The sequence below is a fragment of the Solanum stenotomum genome, chromosome 7 (assembly GCF_019186545.1).
Source record: "Solanum stenotomum isolate F172 chromosome 7, ASM1918654v1, whole genome shotgun sequence".
Taxonomy (NCBI): Eukaryota; Viridiplantae; Streptophyta; class Magnoliopsida; order Solanales; family Solanaceae; genus Solanum; species Solanum stenotomum.
This window is the reverse complement of record NC_064288.1, coordinates 34,102,913-34,125,121: the sequence shown is the minus strand read 5'-3', so window position 1 is coordinate 34,125,121 and position 22,209 is coordinate 34,102,913. Positions and strand designations below refer to the sequence as shown.

General features: G+C 38.0%; 1 protein-coding gene across 1 annotated transcript; it reads left to right on the top strand.

Annotated features, from left to right (window-relative positions):
- The first annotated feature begins 15,648 nt into the window (after positions 1-15,648).
- Positions 15,649-20,462, top strand: LOC125869838 (uncharacterized). Its single transcript, XM_049550262.1, has 2 exons — positions 15,649-16,819; positions 20,232-20,462. The coding sequence occupies exons 1-2, from the start codon at positions 15,649-15,651 to the stop codon at positions 20,243-20,245; spliced, it is 1,185 nt and encodes a 394-aa protein (XP_049406219.1). The 3' UTR covers positions 20,246-20,462.
- Positions 20,463-22,209: the final 1,747 nt, after the last annotated feature.

The window sequence follows — 22,209 nt, the reverse complement described above, 5'->3', positions numbered from 1 at the left end:
TAAAGGTGTGCATGTTTTGATTTTGTTTTCGGGGGCTGCGGGGTTGAATTTTGGAAGTTTGGTTGAAAGTAGGCACATTGGGTAGTTTGGCGAGCTGGGTCGAGTTCACCAAACCACTCGACGGTTTGCCAAATCCCCTTAGATCACCTTTAATTTTATGCTTTATTTGATTTTGGGTTCCGTAACTTTTGGCAAGAGCCTGAGTTCGCCGAGTGCACTCGGCGACTCGTCGAAAGTCTTTCTTGATCGCCCTTTTCTGCGCCCCGAACACCTAAAATGCATTGTAACTTTCAGCGGGCTAGTCCTTGCTCGCCGAAAGGCCCCTCCCATCGCTGACAAGCCATTTGTCTGAGGAATTTTTGAGTCAATCATTTCGGCGAGCCGGATCTAGCTCGCCAAAGCCATTCGCCGACTCGCTGATCCTTTTTGCGATTCTGTCTGCAACTATTTTTCTGTATTGTTGCTTGAATGGTTTCTCACTTTCTACAATGTGTTTACATATATGGTTAGACCTAAAGTAGCTGGTAGAGACATGCCGCCCCGCAAGAAGGCCAAGGGACTAAAAATCAATGAGGATGCAGCTGCATCCAAGGCTAAGGTTACCAAACATCCCACATCTAGTGGTAAGGGAAAAGAAAAGGGAAAGGAACCTTCACTTGCATTACCGGAGGCCAGCTATGATAGTGACGGCATCTATGCCACTCACCTCACCACTTTTGAAAGTGAGGGTGAGCACCAGGAACATCAGGGTGGCACTTCTGAGCCTAAGAATGAGCTACTAGAAGCCTAGAGAGCGGAGCTACGTTCAAAGAGGCAAAATGATTCATCTAGGATCAAGCCATGCAAGGCCACTACTCCTTCTCCCACTCCAGTATAGGTCGTGGTCCAAGCACCACCAGTATAGGGTCTTCTTCCCTCGTCTATGAACTGACTGAAGACTGACGGATTGCGGACCATCGTAGAGGAGAAGAGGTTGTCTATTGATGGTGTCATAGACATATACCTTGAGATCATGAGCTGCTTGAGGTCACACAAATTCCAACTATTCACCAAGCCCCGTGGCCAATTCATTCCAAATTGAGTCAGAGAATTATACAGTGCCTACAATGCCTTGATACCATAAGGGAAAAAGCTGGCAGCCAAATTCAAGTCGTTGACTATGTGGTTGTCAGGGGTAAAAAGGTATAGTGTTATTATGATGCCATCAATGCAATCTTAGAATGTACAACGAGACATGAGGATGACTTTCAATACAAGATCAGGACAAAGATGCTGGAAAACATGAAGAAGTGGATGGCTCCTTGGATATCAGACGGCACTCTCAACTGGGCTGAGGTTGGGGCAGCTATTGAAAAAAAGGACCTCAATGTAGCAGCGAGGTATCGGTTTGGCTTTATCGGCAATACCATTACGCCATCCCAAAACAAGTTGATTCTTCGCCACACCAAAGCAGCCTTTCTTGGTTGCATCATTGAGAGGACGAGGCTGAATCTGTGGATGATTTGTTTCACAAGAGATGCTTATGAGGGCCAAGCAGCGCTAGACTTTCCTCTCCTTTCTGGTGTTGATCACTGAGTTGTGAAGACAGGCTCGGGTTCCTAGAGATAAGATGGATGTGGAAGTGATGCCCACATCTTCTACCGACCCTACTAGAAATTAGGCCTACGACAACAGATTTTTTAGCAACGCTTCAGAAACCGTTACTATAGATGGTCTATTGCAACGGTTTGAGCCGTTCACAAAAGGATTTGATATTATTGCTACGGCTAGGTAATAAACTGTTGCCATTGTGTGAAAACCTTTGCAATAGACCTACATATTGCAATAGTTAGGAGAACCGTTGCCATAAAGTCTTCTATGACAACATTTAACACTATTTTTTTTCTATTGGAACGGTTATTAAATCCCTCCATTATTTTCCTCTCTTATTTTGGCTGAACCCACCAAGAGCTTTTCATTCTATTTTATTTTTAATTAATTTTTTAAATACAATTTATTTTTCTCTTTATCAGATATGGATACAAACGAGGTAAACATTTGCTAAGCTCATTTCTCATCTCTTCAACAAGAAGATCACATAAGTTTGCACTCTTCTTCTATTTGACCTAATTTTTCATCCATTGAGAGCAGATCGATCGAACACATAAGTTGTGGAGCTTTGTAGGGATATTAATCTTATGGTAAGTTCTTCATTTCTGTCATTTTAGGGCGAACATAAACCCATTTTTTAGCTCAAATCTAAATCCATTTCTCTCTTCAAACCTCTTGTGAAATCTAAGGAAATGGAGGGTTGTATGTTTTCTTGTAAAATCTGAGAAATCTAGAGGTTTTCTTCTTCAACTGCTGGAGGTTCTCTTCTTCAATGTTTGAGGTTATAGCTGAAGAAACTACAAGTTTCATCTTTTGAGGTTTTATTCTTGAATTTCTTCTTTTGTCTTTAATCTTAGGGCGTGGTTAGTGTATTTGATGTATTTCTATGATTGTGGGTTTATTTCCATTAAATTGTAGCTATTGTTGGTATAATATTTTGTTGGAGTTATGGTGAAATTGACTACTCTAGACCATATTTAACTTGACATTGATGTTGTATTTCTTGTCCATGAGTTATTCAATCGGGTTTGAATACCCCTACATTGATGATGTCTTCATTGATTTCACCTCTCACTTGAATAAGATGTCAAAAATTCACTTTCATTATTGTTGAAGATTTACGTTAGAGTAACAGGAAACAAGAGATACATTAACATAAAATTGGAATAAACTAAAATTTGCTATTGGTTGGTACTAAAATTTTCTACTGGTTCGAAAAGTGATCTTCTCTGCCAATCATCACCATCCAGGGCACTGCGCCATCTACTCTGGCCACCACTTCCTGCCTCCGGTCGAGTCCGCCATGGTTTCTTGAGCTATAGTCGTGAATGTAACCTGTAAGTGGTCACTATCTTTTTTATGCATTTCTCAGTTGTATTCTTTCCGATTTATCAATGTATATGAGATGTTGTGAAGTTCCATGGGTGGATAATTTCTTGGACATCATCATCATATTTCTGATTTTCCTCTTTTCTCCTTTACTGATTCCTTCTAATTGTTGATGTACCTCTTCTTTTTGCTCCATTAAATTATCAAAAGTGCTATTGTTTGACATTATTTTAGGTGTATTTCCTGTTATAATAGAATGTAGTCTGTATTGTAACTTTTCTGTAGTTGATCCTTCGTTGATGTCTTCTTGAAATAGACTTGTATCTGCTCTTGAATTATAAAATAATTATTCACCTGATTATCTTGCTCTTGATTCTCAAATTTGGTACTTCCAGTTTGTAACTCTGATTATCTTGCTCATGAATTATAAAATAGTTATTTGCCTAATTATTTGCATTTGGGGGCTTCCAACAGATCCTCTTATAATAAATCTTTGGCTTGTAATACTCTAAGAATTATACCATGTCAAATCAGTTGGTGGGGAATTGTTTTAAACTTGAAAAAATTGTCATTGCAAATTGCCATACATTTAGAGTAATCTGATAAACGACTCTGTTATATGTCATGTTTCCCATTTAGAATACATGTGTTTCAATATTATTTGCCTTAAATTTTGTTTTGAGTGAGCGATCAATGTACTTTTCTTAGAAATACATGTTTTATTTTATTTATTTTTTCTTAGAATTATATTGTGAAATGTTTCATTTTTACAGGAGATTCAACATGTATTTACGAGCTAGCTAGTGAATCTTTAAAGGGAATCTCAATAACACTATTGACGGACTAGGACTACTGGAAGATTTGTGATGCTTGAATTATCTTGTTGTTTGTCCCTCTGCATCATCTGAGTAGAGTTCAGATTATTAGTTTGGAATAGTAGAAATCGAAAATCCATATCATTTTTGAAATATTGTTTTTTGTTGTTTTGTGTTGCATCTTCTTCATTTTGTGTTGTAGCATTTGGTTCTTATTCGTATACATTGTTTTGACAGATTCGATAGTCATGGGAAAGGAGGATACTTCAAGAAAAAACAAGAAAGGAAAAGGAAAACAATATGTGCAAGCTGGAACACTTACATCTATGGCATACAAAAGGATTGTTTCACGGAGAACAAAAGAAAATGTTCAACCTATTTTGCCTCAAAATTCCTCTACTCTTGTAGCACAAACTTTACAAGAAGAAATGTGACAAGTGCCTTGGAATTCTTCTACTTTGGAAGCTCAATCTAAAAAGGATCAAATGCAAAAAATTCTTCAGAGTTCTTCCACTTTGAAAGCAAAATCTATGCAGGAATCAGAGCAACAGGTTCCAGAGAAACAGTTGCCACATGTGCCAAGAGAATCTCCTACTGTAGAGGCACACGATATACAGGATTTCAATTAAATGCTGACATGTTGGCATCATTGGGTGCTCAGTCACCACAAGAAGCTATGCAACCTTTCAATCGTTCATTTTCCAGCAAAAACAATCAAGGTATGACATCTATTCTTCTTCTTCTTCTTTTTCATCTTCTTCAACGCTAGCCTAATACGAAAGTGCTGCTGAATTTTCTTTCTTAAAGGGAGACTACAAACATAATTGAAGATGATGTCCCTTCGTAAGCTGGTCCTTAATTATTTTTCTATGATCGACGGAAAATTTTAGAGAGTAGATTCTCTTATCCTAAAAAGTACTAAAAACTGAACTGCTGAATATTTTTTCGGTGTCATCATCCTCATTAATTTAGATATCCATTTCCACATCTGAATATAAGTATAGTTCCCATTTAAATATATAGATATATAATTTTGTATCATCATGTGGATGTCTGGTTGACTTGAAATCTTTCATATTTATAGTTGAGGTACAATTCAACTTTTTATGTTAGTTTTGGTGTTGTACATCTGTATATATGTGAGCTCTAGTTTTAAAGAGCCCTTAACAATGTGTAGTTGACTCAATGCAACTGTTGGATGTTGATTTTTCTACTGACTTTTTGTGTATAGCTTTATCTCGATTAGGCCCCTGTTTTGAGTTTTTAGGGTGAAGTAGGAAGAGTAGCTTGGATTTTTCTTTTCCTTTCCCAAATGATATGGTTGTAGACAACTTGTCTGTGTATATCAACTGCTTGTACATGTACTATTTTGAAAAATTTCCAATTCTAGGTTCTCCAGGTACGGCAGATCACTCATTATTTATTTTTCAGGGTAGCATTCCAGAAAACACATTATCTGGTTCAATATTCATGCCCCAATTCAATAGCCTTCGTAGGTAACCTGTCTTGTAAGCAAAGCCATAGGGAGAAGATAGTTTTTGACCTCGCCTCATTATTGTAAATCATGACCTTCTAAGGTACTCGTTTTGTAACCTCTAATAGTTATTGATATATCTGTCGAATGATACCCTTTCCTGCCTTAAGGGGTTGATGAATTATTCTCCAGATTGCTTGAGCAGCAACTATCCTTCTAATCATCCAACTTGCTTGTTGTGACAATACCAGATCCTGTAGCTTCTACCGTGTGCCTCTATAGTAGTTAGTACCTTAGTTGCAATTTGGAACAATTACGACCAAAAGGCCTGTATACCAAATAGCACTGACTGCAGCAGTTGTATCCTTCCTGCATAAGATAGTTGTTTTGCAGTCCAAGAAGATATTTTTGCAACCATTTTGGCTAAATTTTCTTGCAGCCCAGAAGATCATTGAACCCATGTCACATCTACTACTTGTTTTTAAAACTGCTTTTGTTTCTTTCTTTAAACTTTCAACATTATTTCCTATCTCCTGTTACTTTTGTAACTATTTGCACATCCCAGATTTGCATTTTTACCTTTATGGAGTGAATTTTCCTCCCAAACCAGCTTCTATCTATGAGAGCTTTACTTCGAGGTAAAAAAACTGATCCTCTGAAATTGTGAATTGAGAAAAATGTTAATGATCACTTTGTTAATTAAATTCTCTTAGCGTAGGATATTTGTTTGGTATAATTTTTTTAAGACAAATGATGATGTACATATTTTATGTGCTACTTTGTTGACTTAGTTGGGCTAAAGGTCGCTAATGTGATGTGAATTAGGGAAAGATTTTCATTTAAATGACTTAGATCATAGAGCGTCTTATAACTAGAAAATAATCCAACAGCCTAAATACAAAATTAGCTAGTGAATATATATGCAGAAAATGTGAAGAAGTGCTCGGCAAACTTTATGCACAACTGATTGAGAAAATGACATGTTTACTTATTTGGAGTTACAAAGATGTGGAGCGTAGATCGAGTCAAGTGATTTAATTACTTAAATCTGAACTATCTTCCTTCCACATTTGCTTTTGATTAACTTTTATTTATGTTTTTTGTAGTTGGAGAAGATAGTCAAGGGGATGATGAAAGCAGTGAAGACCTTACTTGATATAATTGATTGAATGTTGTAGAAACTTCAATTGCTTTAGCTCGACTCTTTTGTTTCTTGAAATTTTGAAACTTGTGTTAAGCTACAATCTTTTGTTTTAATTTCTATTAGTATGAAACTTGTGAAAACTATTGAAGACATGTGTTTTGGTGTGTATATTTTACATTAATGGTTATTCTGGTATTTCAATATATATATATATATATATATATATATATATATATATGATTCGGCTATATAATTAGTCGTCTTCTAGAGACTTAATTTAGAGATGTTTTTATAAACTGTTGTTGATCTATATATATATATATATATAGATTGCAGATTCATATAGATTATGGTTGCAATAGAAAATAAAATTATTGCAATATATATCAATAAAAATCATTGTCATAATATATTAAAAAAAGTTTAGTTATTAAGAACAACCTATTGCAACAGACTCTATTGGAACAGTTGCTAACCGTTACCACAACACCTATTGCAATGGTTATTAATTGTTACCACATCAGTAATAGTATAGTCCCTATAGATGGAAGGATAATCGTTGCAATAGGGGTACTTATAGCAATGCTTTCAGTAACGGTTACATTAACCGTTACAATAGATCTATAGTAATGCGAGCGGATGAGACGGTTGAAAAACTGTTGCTGTAGCGCTATGGCAACAATTTGAGGACCTATTGCAACGCATATGAATCTATTGCTATTGACCAAAATTCTAGTAGTGCGACATCCAGAGGATTGAGGTAGAGTATTTAAAAGATGAGGCAGAGAAGAAGAAGGCAGCCCCGGTGGATACATCCCGGATTGTTGATCCTCAAACTCTACTTGCAAAGGCAACATTGCCTACTCCGGCCCTGGGCCTTCAGGTACATCTTGTGTTGTCCGTTCTAATACTCCTAGTTCCTCTGCTGCTCCATTGCCTTCCAGATCTGGTACTACTATTGATGTTGCCTCCTTATCCCTCCTCACTCAGGTTGCATTACTACAGATTGGAAGCTAGCCCATTATACCGATCGTCGTGCTGCCAGACTTGAGGCCTCTATCTTGGGCATGATCTAGACAGCCCTCGCTGATGTTGTGACACCTTTGAGTACTACCATTGATGCCCCTACAGCTACGATAGCAGTGTGCGAGCGTGGTCAAGGGGCCACTGAGGAGGTGACGGTTCTAAAGGCTGCTATTGTTCTGCTGAGGAGAAATGTGGACCAGTTGAAGTCCAATGGCATGTTTATAATTTTTGGTACGGTAGAGATCCCAGATGTGCCAGTACAACTAGTTTTGCCTCCGGCTACCACCAGAGATAATGTTCGAGTTGGGGAGGTAGTTGATCTTGATCTGAGGCTGAGACGGATGAGGAGATGCTTGAGGTTGCTGAGGAGGGTTATTACGAGGGCCTTACGGAGACTGAGGAGGCCATGATGGATGCAACTGTGCAGACATCTTTGGAAGACATACCTTTGGCAGCCCTTAGTGAACCTATAATTGTTGATGTGACTCCGGGCACTGATGCCCAAGTTCAGAGTTACACCGGGAACTGATGCCCAACAGATGGAGCGACTGTGTAGATAGGATCCCTTACCTTTCTCTCTATTATCTTTATTTACTTTATGGATATTTTGTTTTTATTACATTTGAAGACAAATTGTTTTTGTTTGTGGTGGGGTGAGGTACTTTCATACCTACCTCTTGTTTTGATGATATTTTCAGTATATATTGGGTTTTGTGCGTCATATTGTGTTTTGACATTGATTTTGTGGATATTTGAGCATGTGGCTCATTATTTTATTTGTAGATGAATTTGTGACCAGTTTTGAAAATTTTGTGCCACCACTTGATCGTGTTTGAATGTGGCTGTTCTTTTTTAAATTTTAATATCAGTCTTGATCAATACTGATGACTTGAATAGTGCTCATAATCAAACAAAAATGAATATGCTACTACGATAAGGCCAAATGAAGTTGCGTAGACAATATGTGAAATTTTTGCATCTCGTTGTGACTAGCTGGTTATCGAATGAGTCTCTTGTGATGATCATTTCACACTAGCAAAAGTGTGGAGTCTTGTTTGACATTGGTGTCAATGCCTTGTGTGATGAGCTTACCGTGAACCATGTGTGATGAAACCTAGAATTTGCCCCATTGGTCTCGTTGACCAAGTGATGTGAGCTCTTGAAATAATCTTAGCCAACAATTTTAAAGAGTGAAACAATTTGACATTATACCTTTTTTGTGGCCTACCTTGTGAGTGCGTGAACTTTGTTTGAGCACCCTTTGAGCCTTACCCTTTCCTTGGAAGAATCTTGATGCAATTGTGACCTTTCTTTATCCATTATCCAGAATCCTCATGATTTGTGGTTTTTTTGAATAGCCAACTTAGGCTAAAATCCTAAGTTGGGGTTTGGTGAAAAGAGAAGGTGAATCAAGAAGTGCAAAGAAGTCCCCTTTGAACCATGGTTTTGAGAAATATGGAACCCCTCCATACAAAAAAGAAGAGAGAAAAAGAAAAGAAAAAGAAAAGAAAAGAAAAGAAAAAGAATGAAAAAGAATGAAAAAGATTGAAATAAAGTTGTGAAAATGTAAAAGAAATGGGGTGACCAATAGTCCTTGGAAAGTGAATAATGGGGTGACCAATAGTCCTTGGAAAGTGAATAATGGGGTGACTTTTGAGCATGAATGAGAATGATGAAGAAAAGTGAGGAAAGTGTTCTTTATACCACATATCATGAGGATAGAAGCCAGTGAGCCTAAATGACCATACCTTTACACTCAGCCCCATTACAAGCCTTGAATAGACCTTTTTGTTCTTGAGTGAGTTGAAACAAGTGTTGATTGGAAAATAAGGGCAAACCTATGGGTGAAGTCATGCATGTGTTATTCTTTGTGACTGTGAGAGTTGTATGTGATTCTGGAGCTAATAATTGTTGAACAATTGTGTGTAAATATGGAATCATTCTTTGTGTGAGGGCATTTGAGTACCTTTGTTGAGCTTGAACTTGCATTTGAAGCAAGTATTGTGAACCTGAGAATATTTGATAATGGTGAGTCACAACTTGAATCTTTGAGTGCACAATTGGTTCTTGCATGAGTAAGTTCAGTCTTTTTGTGTGCATTCATGATGGAGTCTTGTGTAGCACTGTTTGAGACATCCTTTTTGAACTGCTGAACTTTAGTTTTACTTGAGGACAAGCAAAAGTTTAAGTTGGGGGTGTTGATGAGTCCACAATTTGGACTCATTTAGGGGTTATTTATAATGATTTAGTGTCCTCAAATGCTTGTTTTGTGCCAATAACTGATGTAAAATCCTTGATTTCAAGGTATTTGGATGGAGGAACAAAGCATGGACACTAATTTGAAAAAAGGAACAAAGTGAGCTGAAAGAACGAAGAAATGAAGGTCAGGTGATCGCCGAGTCCTTTGGGCGAGTCGCTGAATGACCACAATCTTGCCTAAAGTTCCAGTGTGCCAAACCCTGAAGAAAAAAATCAATTCGACGAGAGAAAGGAGTAGTCGGTGTGTCGACGAGTGGTTCCGCGATGCACTGTTAGATCGCCCAAATTTAAGAACTTGAGGATGCTGAAGGCCAAAACAAAAGGCGATGGAACTGACCAAAGGGAGGATCGCCGAACTTGACTTACTGCGCCGAATGGCCCTTCACAACATATTTTTGGCGACTATAAATACATTTTCAAACATTAGTTTTATGAGCTTTTATCATTATCAAGTATATTATTTTTGAATATTGAGTATTTTGAACTGAGAGAAAAGTTTTCCTTAGGTTTGAAGAATTGAATCTTTCCATTTTTAAGAAATTAAAAGTGGGTGTTTTAGATTCTTCAATTTGGACCTTTGTAAAGACAAAATTAATCGTACCCAGTTGATAAAAATAGAATTTGGTAACGATTTCTATCTTTTTATGATGTCTAGCTAAAACCCCAATTCTTGGGATCTGATTATGTGATTATGGACTGATTTAGCTAGTGGGTGTTCCTAATTATTTGTGTAATTGCTTTTCAGAAGTTATTTCAATGTGAAATTATGGTTTAAATTAAAGAATTGTAGTTGCCAATGCAGTTCGATCTTTGTGTGTTTGGCTTGCTCGAGAGAGAGGTTTTAAAACCAAGATTACTAAATGATGGTGTGTGGGTATTGGGTTATTATGGGTTCAGCTCGAGAAAGTGAATCCTAAACTCTTTTCCACAAATTAAGATCGAGAGAGTGAATGGACTAAAGCGTAGGATGTTCATTGCATGTTTGTCGATGTTCAAGAGAAATCGACTTGATTCCCGGTAAATTGTTTGAGAGAAAGTTTACCTCCCCCATAGTCTAGCTTATTCACCAATTTACAGTTGTTTTCTAATAGTTGCAACTACCCGTTTGTCTATAATAGTCCGTAATCGAATCACATCCCAACAACCCATATCAAATATCTATTAATTCATATTATTTTTTGCTATTGTAGTTGATAATTTGTAACCAAAACTCCCCTGTTATTTGACATTCGTGTCAACCTCCTAATTTGAATTATGTTTTTATTCGCAAATGTCTATTCCTATGATTTACTTGAACATATTTGTACTTTACTTTTGAATCTTAAACACGTACCACTCCCTATAGGATTTGACCTCAACTCATTTAGTTGGGTTATGTACTGACTAACGATCGTTAAGGCTTAGTAATGGATTAATTGTCTTTGATAATATTATTCAATCAAGTCCCAGTAGTAAATGAGTTTCCAAAAGTGTTTCCAGAAGATCTTCTTGAGGTTCCTCCTGAAAGGGAAATCAACTTTGGAATAGATCTCCTTCCAGATACCCAGCCTATTTCGATTCCTCCTTAAAAAATGGCTCTAGCTAAACTAAAGGAATTGAAAGAGTAGTTGAAAAACCTTTTAGATATGGGCTTCATAAGACCCAGTATCTCTCTATGGGGTGCGCCAGTGTTGTTCATAAAAAAGAAAGATAGTTGTTTAAGAATGTCCAGTGACTATCGAGAGTTGAACAAGGTCATAATCAAGAATAAGTATCCCAATCCAAGGATTGATGACTTCTACGACCAACTTTAGGGTGCTAGTTATTTTTCTAAGATAGACCTAAGATTCGGCTATCATCAACTCAAAGTCAGAGATACTGACATTCCAAAGACAGCCTTCAGAACTCGGTATGCTCATTATGAATTCGTAGTTATGTCTTTTGGACTAACCAATGCTCCTGCATCTTTTATGGACTTAATGAATGGGTGTTCAAATAGTATTTGGACTTGTTCGACATTTTCTTTTTTGATGATATCTTCATTTATTTTCAGAGTGAGGAGGAACATGCAACTCCTTTGAGAGTTACTCCACAAACTCTCATAGATTGCGAGTTATTTGCTAAGTTCAGTAAATGTGAATTCTGGTAACAGTCTGTTGCCTTCCTTGGTCATGTGGTATCCAGCGAAGGGATCCGAGTTGATTCTCAGAAAAAATAGAGGTAGTGAAGCAATGACCCAAACCCACCACTCCAACAGATATTAGAAGTTTCTTGGGTTTGGCCGGTTATTAAAGGAGATTTGTTGAAGGATTTTCATCCATAATTTCCCCATTGATCAAGTTGACATAGAAGAATGTTAAATTTCAGTGGTTAGATGAGTGTGAGAAAAGCTTCTCAGAACTAAATACTAGGTTGACTATAAATCATGTCTTGACTCTACTAGATGGATCAAACGGTTATGTGATTTATTGTGATGCATCAAAGGTCGACCTAGGTTGTGTGTTGATGCAGCGAGGTTAGGTCATAACTTATGCTTCTAGACAACTTAAGGTACATGAGAAAAACTACCTGACTTATGACCTCGAGCTTGCAGCTGTAGTATTTTCCCTAAAGATTTGGAGACATTAATTGTATGGTGTCCCCGTAGATGTGTTCACAGATCAAAAGAGCCTCATATATGTGTTCGCCCAGAAAGAGTTGAATCTTCGTTAGAGGAGATGGCTTGAATTCTTTAAGGACTGTGACATGAATGCGCTTTACCATTGTAACGACTCGGAAAATGATAGAGTGAAACTAGAGCCTCACATGTGAGTTTGGAGTCGAGAACTTAATGAAATGATTATATTTGAATTTGACCCAAAAGTTCTTAAAAATGTGCTTCGGAAGTTACCGGAAACTTGTTTAGCTGTATATAAAAAGATCCGTTTCATTTTTCAAAAATCCGACTTCATATTCTTGTTTAGGGGGTCAAATTGAGTGGGAAATGCGTCTAACCCAAATTTTAGAGCAACCGTATCAAAATCCGAAATTTCCAAGTGAAGCCTTTTTCGAGGGTCTACTTTGGAGGGTCATATCTCCTAGCACACAAATTATTTGGGTGGCCAATAATATATCCATGGAAAGCCCTTTGAGTTAGCTACCTAACGCACTTCGTTTCACCTCATTCGGAGTTCGGACGAAGAAGTTATGCCCATTTTCGTAAAGTCTGTCCGGCAGAAAATGCAAATTCCAGTAGCTAATTTTACTGTTCATTACTGTTCACCCGCCTGAAATTTTTTCTAAGTGTTGGACCATTTTTTTCAAAAGACTTATATTATTTCCTATATACCATTAGTTCATTCCCATCCCTAAAAACATTTCCCTCTCTACAATCCTCCATTTAAGAAAGTCAAGAACTTGGAGCTAGGGCTTGGTTTGAAGGTGGTGTCTTCATCAATTTTCGTGGGAGATCATAGCAAAGGTATGGTGGTCTTGATCCTTGTCTAATTTTCCATTCAAGGAGCCAAATCCAAAGTTATTTCAAAGTATGAAAAATCTAGGTTTTCACTCAATCTCATGGGTTCTTCCACCAAATGGTTTTAAAAGGTTTCTAATGGCACTTTATGGTTATATTGTTGTTGTATTGACGATTTAAGATGAAAATACTCCATGAACCCATGATTTCTCTCTATTCCTAGTTTATGCCTTTATGAAGTGGGTTGCTAGATAATGAATGTATATGAATCAAACTTGTTTAAAGGTCTTTAGATTGTTGAAGTATGTCATTACCCATGCTTATTTTATGGTGTATTGTTGGTGTATTGGTATGTGAGGCTTATGGCCTTAAAGGCATAGTATGAGAAATTGGAGTGTTATCATGACATTATACGAATGAGAATTCAATGAAGATAATGTGATCATGTTATGAATGTAAAGGTGTTGTTGTAGGTTGTTCACTGGTTTGGTTGCATAATTACTACCCTATTTTCCATGCTCTTTGATTCCATTACATGCCTTCAAGGTGTTTGACAAAATGTCCAACTATGGAGAATTGATGAATCGATGCTTTAAAGTTTGAGTTATGAGATGTATGGAAATCCAGAGATGTGTTGATGACACTCATGAATGTTGATGATATAATATGAAGGATTCTTCAATATAAAGTATACCTTGAATTGGTAGGGCTTATGCATCATTTTCTTGTATAAATGATTATATTGTTGATTGTTGAATCCTTGGATCGGTAGGCTTATGGCACCCTTCCACACATGCTTATAATGAACCTTGGATCGGTAGGCTAATGGCACCCTTCCATTAATGATAAGTAATGAACCTTGGATTCGGTAGGCCTATGGCACCTTTCCATAAAGGTTAATGATGAGACTTGAATCGGTAGGCCCATGGCACCCTTTCAAGAGGAGTTAATGAGCTTTCCTAAATGTACCTTGAATCGGTAGGCTTATGGCACCCTTTCATGTGTTAAATAATGTACCTTGAATCGGTAGGCTTATGGCACCCTTTCATGTGTGATGATGTCAAAGTAATGAACTATTCTATGGGAATGTAGGCTAAGCACCGAGCGGATTTGGTTAGATGGAAACTCCCCCGACAGTTAGGCATGAGTTTCAATGATCGTCTACCTTATCCCATAAACTATGTGCCCGCATAGGAAGCTAGTGGATCCATTAAGCTATATATACCGGTCTTCCTTAGGCAAGTAGACCACCTCTTTTCGGTGTGGGGACTCATGACACCGGATTCCATGACAAGCTCTCATGGTCTATGTCGGTTAAACGCTTACTTCCCATCATGTGAGATTTCATTATGGTTTCTTGACAGGTTCTACAAAGTGTAGGTAGTAGTATGGGATGCTACCTATACATTGCACGAGTAGGCTTGGAGAGGGTCATAGTGAGTTTCTCTAAATCCTAATGACTGTGACATGAATGTACCCTAAATGAGGTTATTAAAGAATGTTGGCTCTTAAATGCTTAATATGTTATGCATGTTATACTTGGGTTATATTACGAGTTATTTTCCCTTGTCATGTCTTAATTAATGATATACCTCTTATGTATGAATATTGTGCAAAGGTGAAAGAAAGGAATGATAAGTTACTTTAAGTGACCTAAATGTGGTGCCTTAGTATGGATGGTGGTATGGGACGTCATCCATACATTGCACGAGGTATAGCATAAGGGTTTCTTGAGGTGAAGGTCCAAGGTAAAGGTTTTCATGTTGATATTGTTTAAAGGTGATATTATGACTTACTTGATGTTATGCTTGTCTTGTATGTCTTTTATGCTATTGTTCATGATATTTCAAAAAGGTGGCATAATGCATGGTTTCTAACTAAAATGTCCCTTTTTAAGCATGTTTTGCATGGTCATCATACTTAGTACATTTTGTGTACTAACCCATATTCTTCATATTTTTACTATAAGTGTAGGTTCCGGCAAGTGATCCCTCCTAGCTAGTTTGAAGTGTTGGATTGCTTTCCTCCAAGACTTGGTATGTCCTCATGGATTCGAGGACAAGACTTTTAAGTTCTTTTGTTCATGTAATAGACTTCTTTTGATTGTAAAGGGCCGTGTCCCTACTTATGTTTTGCGACTGTGTCTAAGATGGCCATGTGAGACTTAGACTTCCGCTGTGTGTTTTTAAAGTTGTTTTAAGAAGTTTAAATGTGTGGATGTAAATAAGTTTTTTTTTATTATTCCGCACTATTTTCATTATTGAATGCAATGAATGACTATGTGGCTTGTATAAGACCCCTTCGGGGTCGAGTACGCCTTGTTACGACTTGGGGGTGCTCCCGGGTCGTGACAAACATGGTATCAGAGCATAAGATTTTGGAAATGTTTTTTTTAGGATCGATGTCTCACATGCCACATCTAGTAGAGTCTTGTTCATCGGTGTGAGTCGCGACACATCTATGAGCGAGAGGCTATAGGATGCTAGAAGTTACACTTCTTTCATATTCTTAAAGTCGTGCCTTAGAGTGTGGTTCTATAAGTGTTCTTATCCTTATCCTTCTCTTGTGTTTATAGGATATGAATACAAGAGGGAGACCCGCAAGGAGAGTAGGAGAAGAGGATGTGAATGAGGAAGTTCCTCCCCAAGTTGTGCAAAATGGTCAAGGTGTGCAATGCAATCAAGTTCCTATAGGTGAGCAAGAGAATGAGGTTCCGGTGGTTCCCCCGGATATGACCAATGAAGAGATTAGGTCGGCTTTCTTAATCTTGGCCCGAGCCATGGCGGCTCAAGCGACTAGAGATATGGGGCCTAGGGTGAATGCTAATGAGGGTACTATGGCTTCTAAGTTGAGAGACTTTGTGAGGATGAATCCTCCGGTGTTTCTAGGTTCTAAGGTGGGAGAGGATCCCCAAGAATTTTTGGATGAAGTGTATAAGGTAGTGAGTGCTATGGGGGTGACTTCAAGAGAAAAGGCGGAGCTTGCCTCCTATCAATTGAAAGATGTTGCCCAAATTTGGTTCACTCAATGGAAGGCTAATAGGCCGGTGGGAGCGGATCCTATAGAATGGGAGGAGTTTAAGGAAGCTTTCCTTGGTAGGTACTTTCCCCGTGAGATGAGGGAGTGTAAGGTTGAGGAGTTTATCAATCTTCGGCAAGGTAATATGAGTGTGCAAGAGTATTCCTTGAGGTTTACCCAATTGTCTAAGTATGCCCCATCTTTGGTGTCAAACCCTAGGGATGAGATGAGTAGGTTTGTGACCGGCGTATCCGACCTAGTCAAGGAAGAGTGCCATACGGCAATGCTCCATAATGACATGAACATTTCTAGGCTCATAGTGTATGCTCAATCCATTGAGGAGTCCAAACTTAAGAGGATGAATAGGAATGTGAAGAGGGGTAGATCCGATGAGCAAAGTCAACCTAGGTTCAAGAAGAGGGCTCAAGATCAAGATTTTTCAAGTGCTCCTAAGGTTAACCAAGATAAAGGTGGTGGATCTCAATTTTCTAAACCTACTTGCACCACTTGTGGCAAGAGGCACTATGGGAAGTGCCTAGCCGGTACTAATGGATGCTATGGTTGTGGGAAGAATGATCACAAGGTGAAAGATTGTCCTACTTTTACGGCTAGAGGAAGGGAGGCAAAGCAAGCTTCTAAAGATGGAACGGTTCCTATTCCTCCAAATTATGGTCGTTTCTATGCTCTCCAAGCTAGCAAGGACAAGGAAGCTAATCCGAATGAAGGCGCCGGTAAGTTTTAGTTCCTTATGGTCATGAATGTCTTGATGAGGTTTCTATGGTGTTGTTTTTCATGTTTGCCTTAATTGGGTTTTCTTCTAAGTGGGGGATGGTAGGTTGAATAGCAAGGTTGTTGAGAGTGTTGATATCCTTATCTCATTCCTTCTATTCTTATTCAAGCTTGAGGCCAAGAGTTCCTAGTAGCTTGTTTTATGTTTTGGAGTCTTGGGTGAAAATGAGTTTCCATGGTCTCCTTATGTTATGCATGTCCTATTTGAATTCTTGTTAAATGATAAAATGAGTTTTCATAAACGTGTTCCTCGTGTTGATGTGCATTTAGTTGAGTTGTCTATATGCTTCATGAGGATAAATGTTGAACATGCTTAAATGTTGCATGAGTTGATTTATTAGGCATGCTTAAATGTGTTCTTGAGAATGTTGCATAATTGTACTTTTGTGAGAAAATTGCATAATGTGCCTAATAATTTTGGGATGAGTGTGATGTAAATTGGAGAAGGAAGTTCATCCAATGAAATGAGAAATGGTAAAGCTTGATGCATAAGGAATTGGTAGATGTATTCCTAATTTCTTGAATTGCATGAAGTTGTTTGAGCCTCATTGATGTGGAGTTGATGTTTCCTCCGATATTTATGTACTTGTATTGATGTTGTATGCATGTTGATGGGCTGTATACTTGAGTTGTTACCCCTTATGTGTTTAAAGTGTCATTCGAGGACGAATGTTCCTAAGTGGGGGATAATGTAACGACTCGGAAAATGATAGAGTGAAACTAGAGCCTCACATGTGAGTTTGGAGTCGAGAACTTAATGAAATGATTATATTTGAATTTGACCCAAAAGTTCTTAAAAATGTGCTTCGGAAGTTACCGGAAACTTGTTTAGCTGTATATTAAAAGATCCGTTTCGTTTTTCGAAAATCCGACTTCATATTCTTGTTTAGGGGGTCAAATTGAGTGGGAAATGGGTCTAACCCAAATTTTAGAGCAACCGTATCAAAATCCGAAATTTCCAAGTGAAGCCTTTTTCGAGGGTCTACTTTGGAGGGTCATATCTCCTAGCACACAAATAATTGGGTGGCCCATAATATATCCATGGAAAGCCCTTTGAGTTAGCTACCTAACGCACTTCGTTTCACCTCATTCGGAGTTCGGACGAAGAAGTTATGCCCATTTTCGTAAAGTCTGTCCGGCAGAAAATGCAAATTCCAGTAGCTAATTTTACTGTTCATTACTGTTCACCCGCCTGAAATTTTTTCTAAGTGTTGGACCATTTTTTTCAAAAGACTTATATTATTTCCTATATACCATTAGTTCATTCCCATCCCTAAAAACATTTCCCTCTCTACAATCCTCCATTTAAGAAAGTCAAGAACTTGGAGCTAGGGCTTGGTTTGAAGGTGGTGTCTTCATCAATTTTCGTGGGAGATCATAGCAAAGGTATGGTGGTCTTGATCCTTGTCTAATTTTCCATTCAAGGAGCCAAATCCAAAGTTATTTCAAAGTATGAAAAATCTAGGTTTTCACTCAATCTCATGGGTTCTTCCACCAAATGGTTTTAAAAGGTTTCTAATGGCACTTTATGGTTATATTGTTGTTGTATTGACGATTTAAGATGAAAATACTCCATGAACCCATGATTTCTCTCTATTCCTAGTTTATGCCTTTATGAAGTGGGTTGCTAGATAATGAATGTATATGAATCAAACTTGTTTAAAGGTCTTTAGATTGTTGAAGTATGTCATTACCCATGCTTATTTTATGGTGTATTGTTGGTGTATTGGTATGTGAGGCTTATGGCCTTAAAGGCATAGTATGAGAAATTGGAGTGTTATCATGACATTATACGAATGAGAATTCAATGAAGATAATGTGATCATGTTATGAATGTAAAGGTGTTGTTGTAGGTTGTTCACTGGTTTGGTTGCATAATTACTACCCTATTTTCCATGCTCTTTGATTCCATTACATGCCTTCAAGGTGTTTGACAAAATGTCCAACTATGGAGAATTGATGAATCGATGCTTTAAAGTTTGAGTTATGAGATGTATGGAAATCCAGAGATGTGTTGATGACACTCATGAATGTTGATGATATAATATGAAGGATTCTTCAATATAAAGTATACCTTGAATTGGTAGGGCTTATGCATCATTTTCTTGTATAAATGATTATATTGTTGATTGTTGAATCCTTGGATCGGTAGGCTTATGGCACCCTTCCACACATGCTTATAATGAACCTTGGATCGGTAGGCTAATGGCACCCTTCCATTAATGATAAGTAATGAACCTTGGATTCGGTAGGCCTATGGCACCTTTCCATAAAGGTTAATGATGAGACTTGAATCGGTAGGCCCATGGCACCCTTTCAAGAGGAGTTAATGAGCTTTCCTAAATGTACCTTGAATCGGTAGGCTTATGGCACCCTTTCATGTGTTAAATAATGTACCTTGAATCGGTAGGCTTATGGCACCCTTTCATGTGTGATGATGTCAAAGTAATGAACTATTCTATGGGAATGTAGGCTAAGCACCGAGCGGATTTGGTTAGATGGAAACTCCCCCGACAGTTAGGCATGAGTTTCAATGATCGTCTACCTTATCCCATAAACTATGTGCCCGCATAGGAAGCTAGTGGATCCATTAAGCTATATATACCGGTCTTCCTTAGGCAAGTAGACCACCTCTTTTCGGTGTGGGGACTCATGACACCGGATTCCATGACAAGCTCTCATGGTCTATGTCGGTTAAACGCTTACTTCCCATCATGTGAGATTTCATTATGGTTTCTTGACAGGTTCTACAAAGTGTAGGTAGTAGTATGGGATGCTACCTATACATTGCACGAGTAGGCTTGGAGAGGGTCATAGTGAGTTTCTCTAAATCCTAATGACTGTGACATGAATGTACCCTAAATGAGGTTATTAAAGAATGTTGGCTCTTAAATGCTTAATATGTTATGCATGTTATACTTGGGTTATATTACGAGTTATTTTCCCTTGTCATGTCTTAATTAATGATATACCTCTTATGTATGAATATTGTGCAAAGGTGAAAGAAAGGAATGATAAGTTACTTTAAGTGACCTAAATGTGGTGCCTTAGTATGGATGGTGGTATGGGACGTCATCCATACATTGCACGAGGTATAGCATAAGGGTTTCTTGAGGTGAAGGTCCAAGGTAAAGGTTTTCATGTTGATATTGTTTAAAGGTGATATTATGACTTACTTGATGTTATGCTTGTCTTGTATGTCTTTTATGCTATTGTTCATGATATTTCAAAAAGGTGGCATAATGCATGGTTTCTAACTAAAATGTCCCTTTTTAAGCATGTTTTGCATGGTCATCATACTTAGTACATTTTGTGTACTAACCCATATTCTTCATATTTTTACTATAAGTGTAGGTTCCGGCAAGTGATCCCTCCTAGCTAGTTTGAAGTGTTGGATTGCTTTCCTCCAAGACTTGGTATGTCCTCATGGATTCGAGGACAAGACTTTTAAGTTCTTTTGTTCATGTAATAGACTTCTTTTGATTGTAAAGGGCCGTGTCCCTACTTATGTTTTGCGACTGTGTCTAAGATGGCCATGTGAGACTTAGACTTCCGCTGTGTGTTTTTAAAGTTGTTTTAAGAAGTTTAAATGTGTGGATGTAAATAAGTTTTTCTATTATTATTCCGCGCTATTTTCATTATTGAATGCAATGAATGACTATGTGGCTTGTATAAGACCCCTTCGGGGTCGAGTACGCCTTGTTACGACTTGGGGGTGCTCCCGAGTCGTGACAACCATCCTATTAAGGCCAATTTAGTTGTTGATGATCTCAGTAGACTGTCTATGAGTAGTATAGCACATGCTGAGGAACAGAGGAAAGACTTAGCAAAAAATGTTCACCAGCTTGCTCGCTTAGGAGTTGGCCTTACGGATACGCAGATGGTGGTGTGATAGTCCATAATAGATTAAAATATTCATTGGTAGCAGAGGTTAAGGAAAAATAAGATAGTGATCCTATGTTACTTCAATTGAAAAGTGCAGTCCATTAGCAGAAAGTTCAGGTTTTTTCCCAAGTAGGAGATGGTCTGCTTCGTTATCAGGGTCGCTTATGTGTTCCTAAGATGATTGATTTAAGGCAACAGATCCTTACCGAATCTCATAACTCCAGGTAGTCCATTCATCTAGGTGCCACTAAGATGTACCGTGATATACATAAAGTCTTTTGGTGGAACGACATGAAGAGGGACATAGAAGGATCTGTGGCTAAGAGTCCAAATTGCCATAAGGTTAATTTACAACATCAGTAACCAGGAGGTATGACTCAGGAGATTAGATTTCCTACCTGGAAGTGGAAGTGATAAACACAGACTTCATTACAAGTTTATGTCGTACTCCCAGACAACATGACTCCATTTGGGTGATAGTGGACAGGGTCACTAAGTCCGCTCAGTTCTTGGCTGTCAAGACTATAGATTCATTGGAGGACTACACTAGACTCTACATCCATTAGATAGTCAGGTTTCATGGGGTCCCCTTGTCTATCATCTCAGATAGAGTTCCTTAGTTTAGCACTCATTTATGGAAATTATTTCAGAAAGGTCTTAGTACTAAGGTGAATTTCAGTACAACATTTCATCCACAGACGGATGGTCCGCATGAGCTCTATAAGTCGAGCAGTCTAGAGATGAGAGTTATCATTTAGTCCTTGAGTTGAGTAGTTCATGCTCATAATTCTGCATGAACCCTCCGAGTTGAGCATTCTTGAGATGGGTAGTATCATTGACTCCTTATGTTCTTAAGTTGTTGAATTCCAAGTATTGACTTCTATGCATGGTTATTGAAAACCTTGAATTGAGTTGTTCACGTCCATAATTTGGCATGAACTCTATTTTAGGAAGTCTATTTACAAATTGTTTTAAAGACTTGAGCACTGAGTTGAGGAAGAGTAGAGATAATGGTCCTTAGTTTAGCTCTCATTTATGGAAATTATTTCAGAAAGGTCTTGGTACTAAGGTGAATCTCAGTACAACATTTCATCCACAGAAGTATGGTCCGAAAGAATGTACCATTTAGACCTTAGAGGACATATTGAGAGCGCGCGTGATCGATTTCAAAGGTAGTTGGGATGATCACCTACCTCTCATAGAGTTAGCCTATAATAATAGCTTCCATTCCAATACTTAGATATCCTCTTATGAGGCATTATATGGGTGTAGATGCATGTCCTTGATTGCTTTGTTTGAAGTAGGTGAAGCAGCAATGATTGGGCCAGATTCGGTTCATGAATCTATGGAAAAGGTTCAGCTCATCAGAGATAGACTTAAGACATCCCTAAGTCGTCAGAAGTCCTATGCAGATGTAAGGAGAAGGGACTTAGAGTTAAAAATCGAT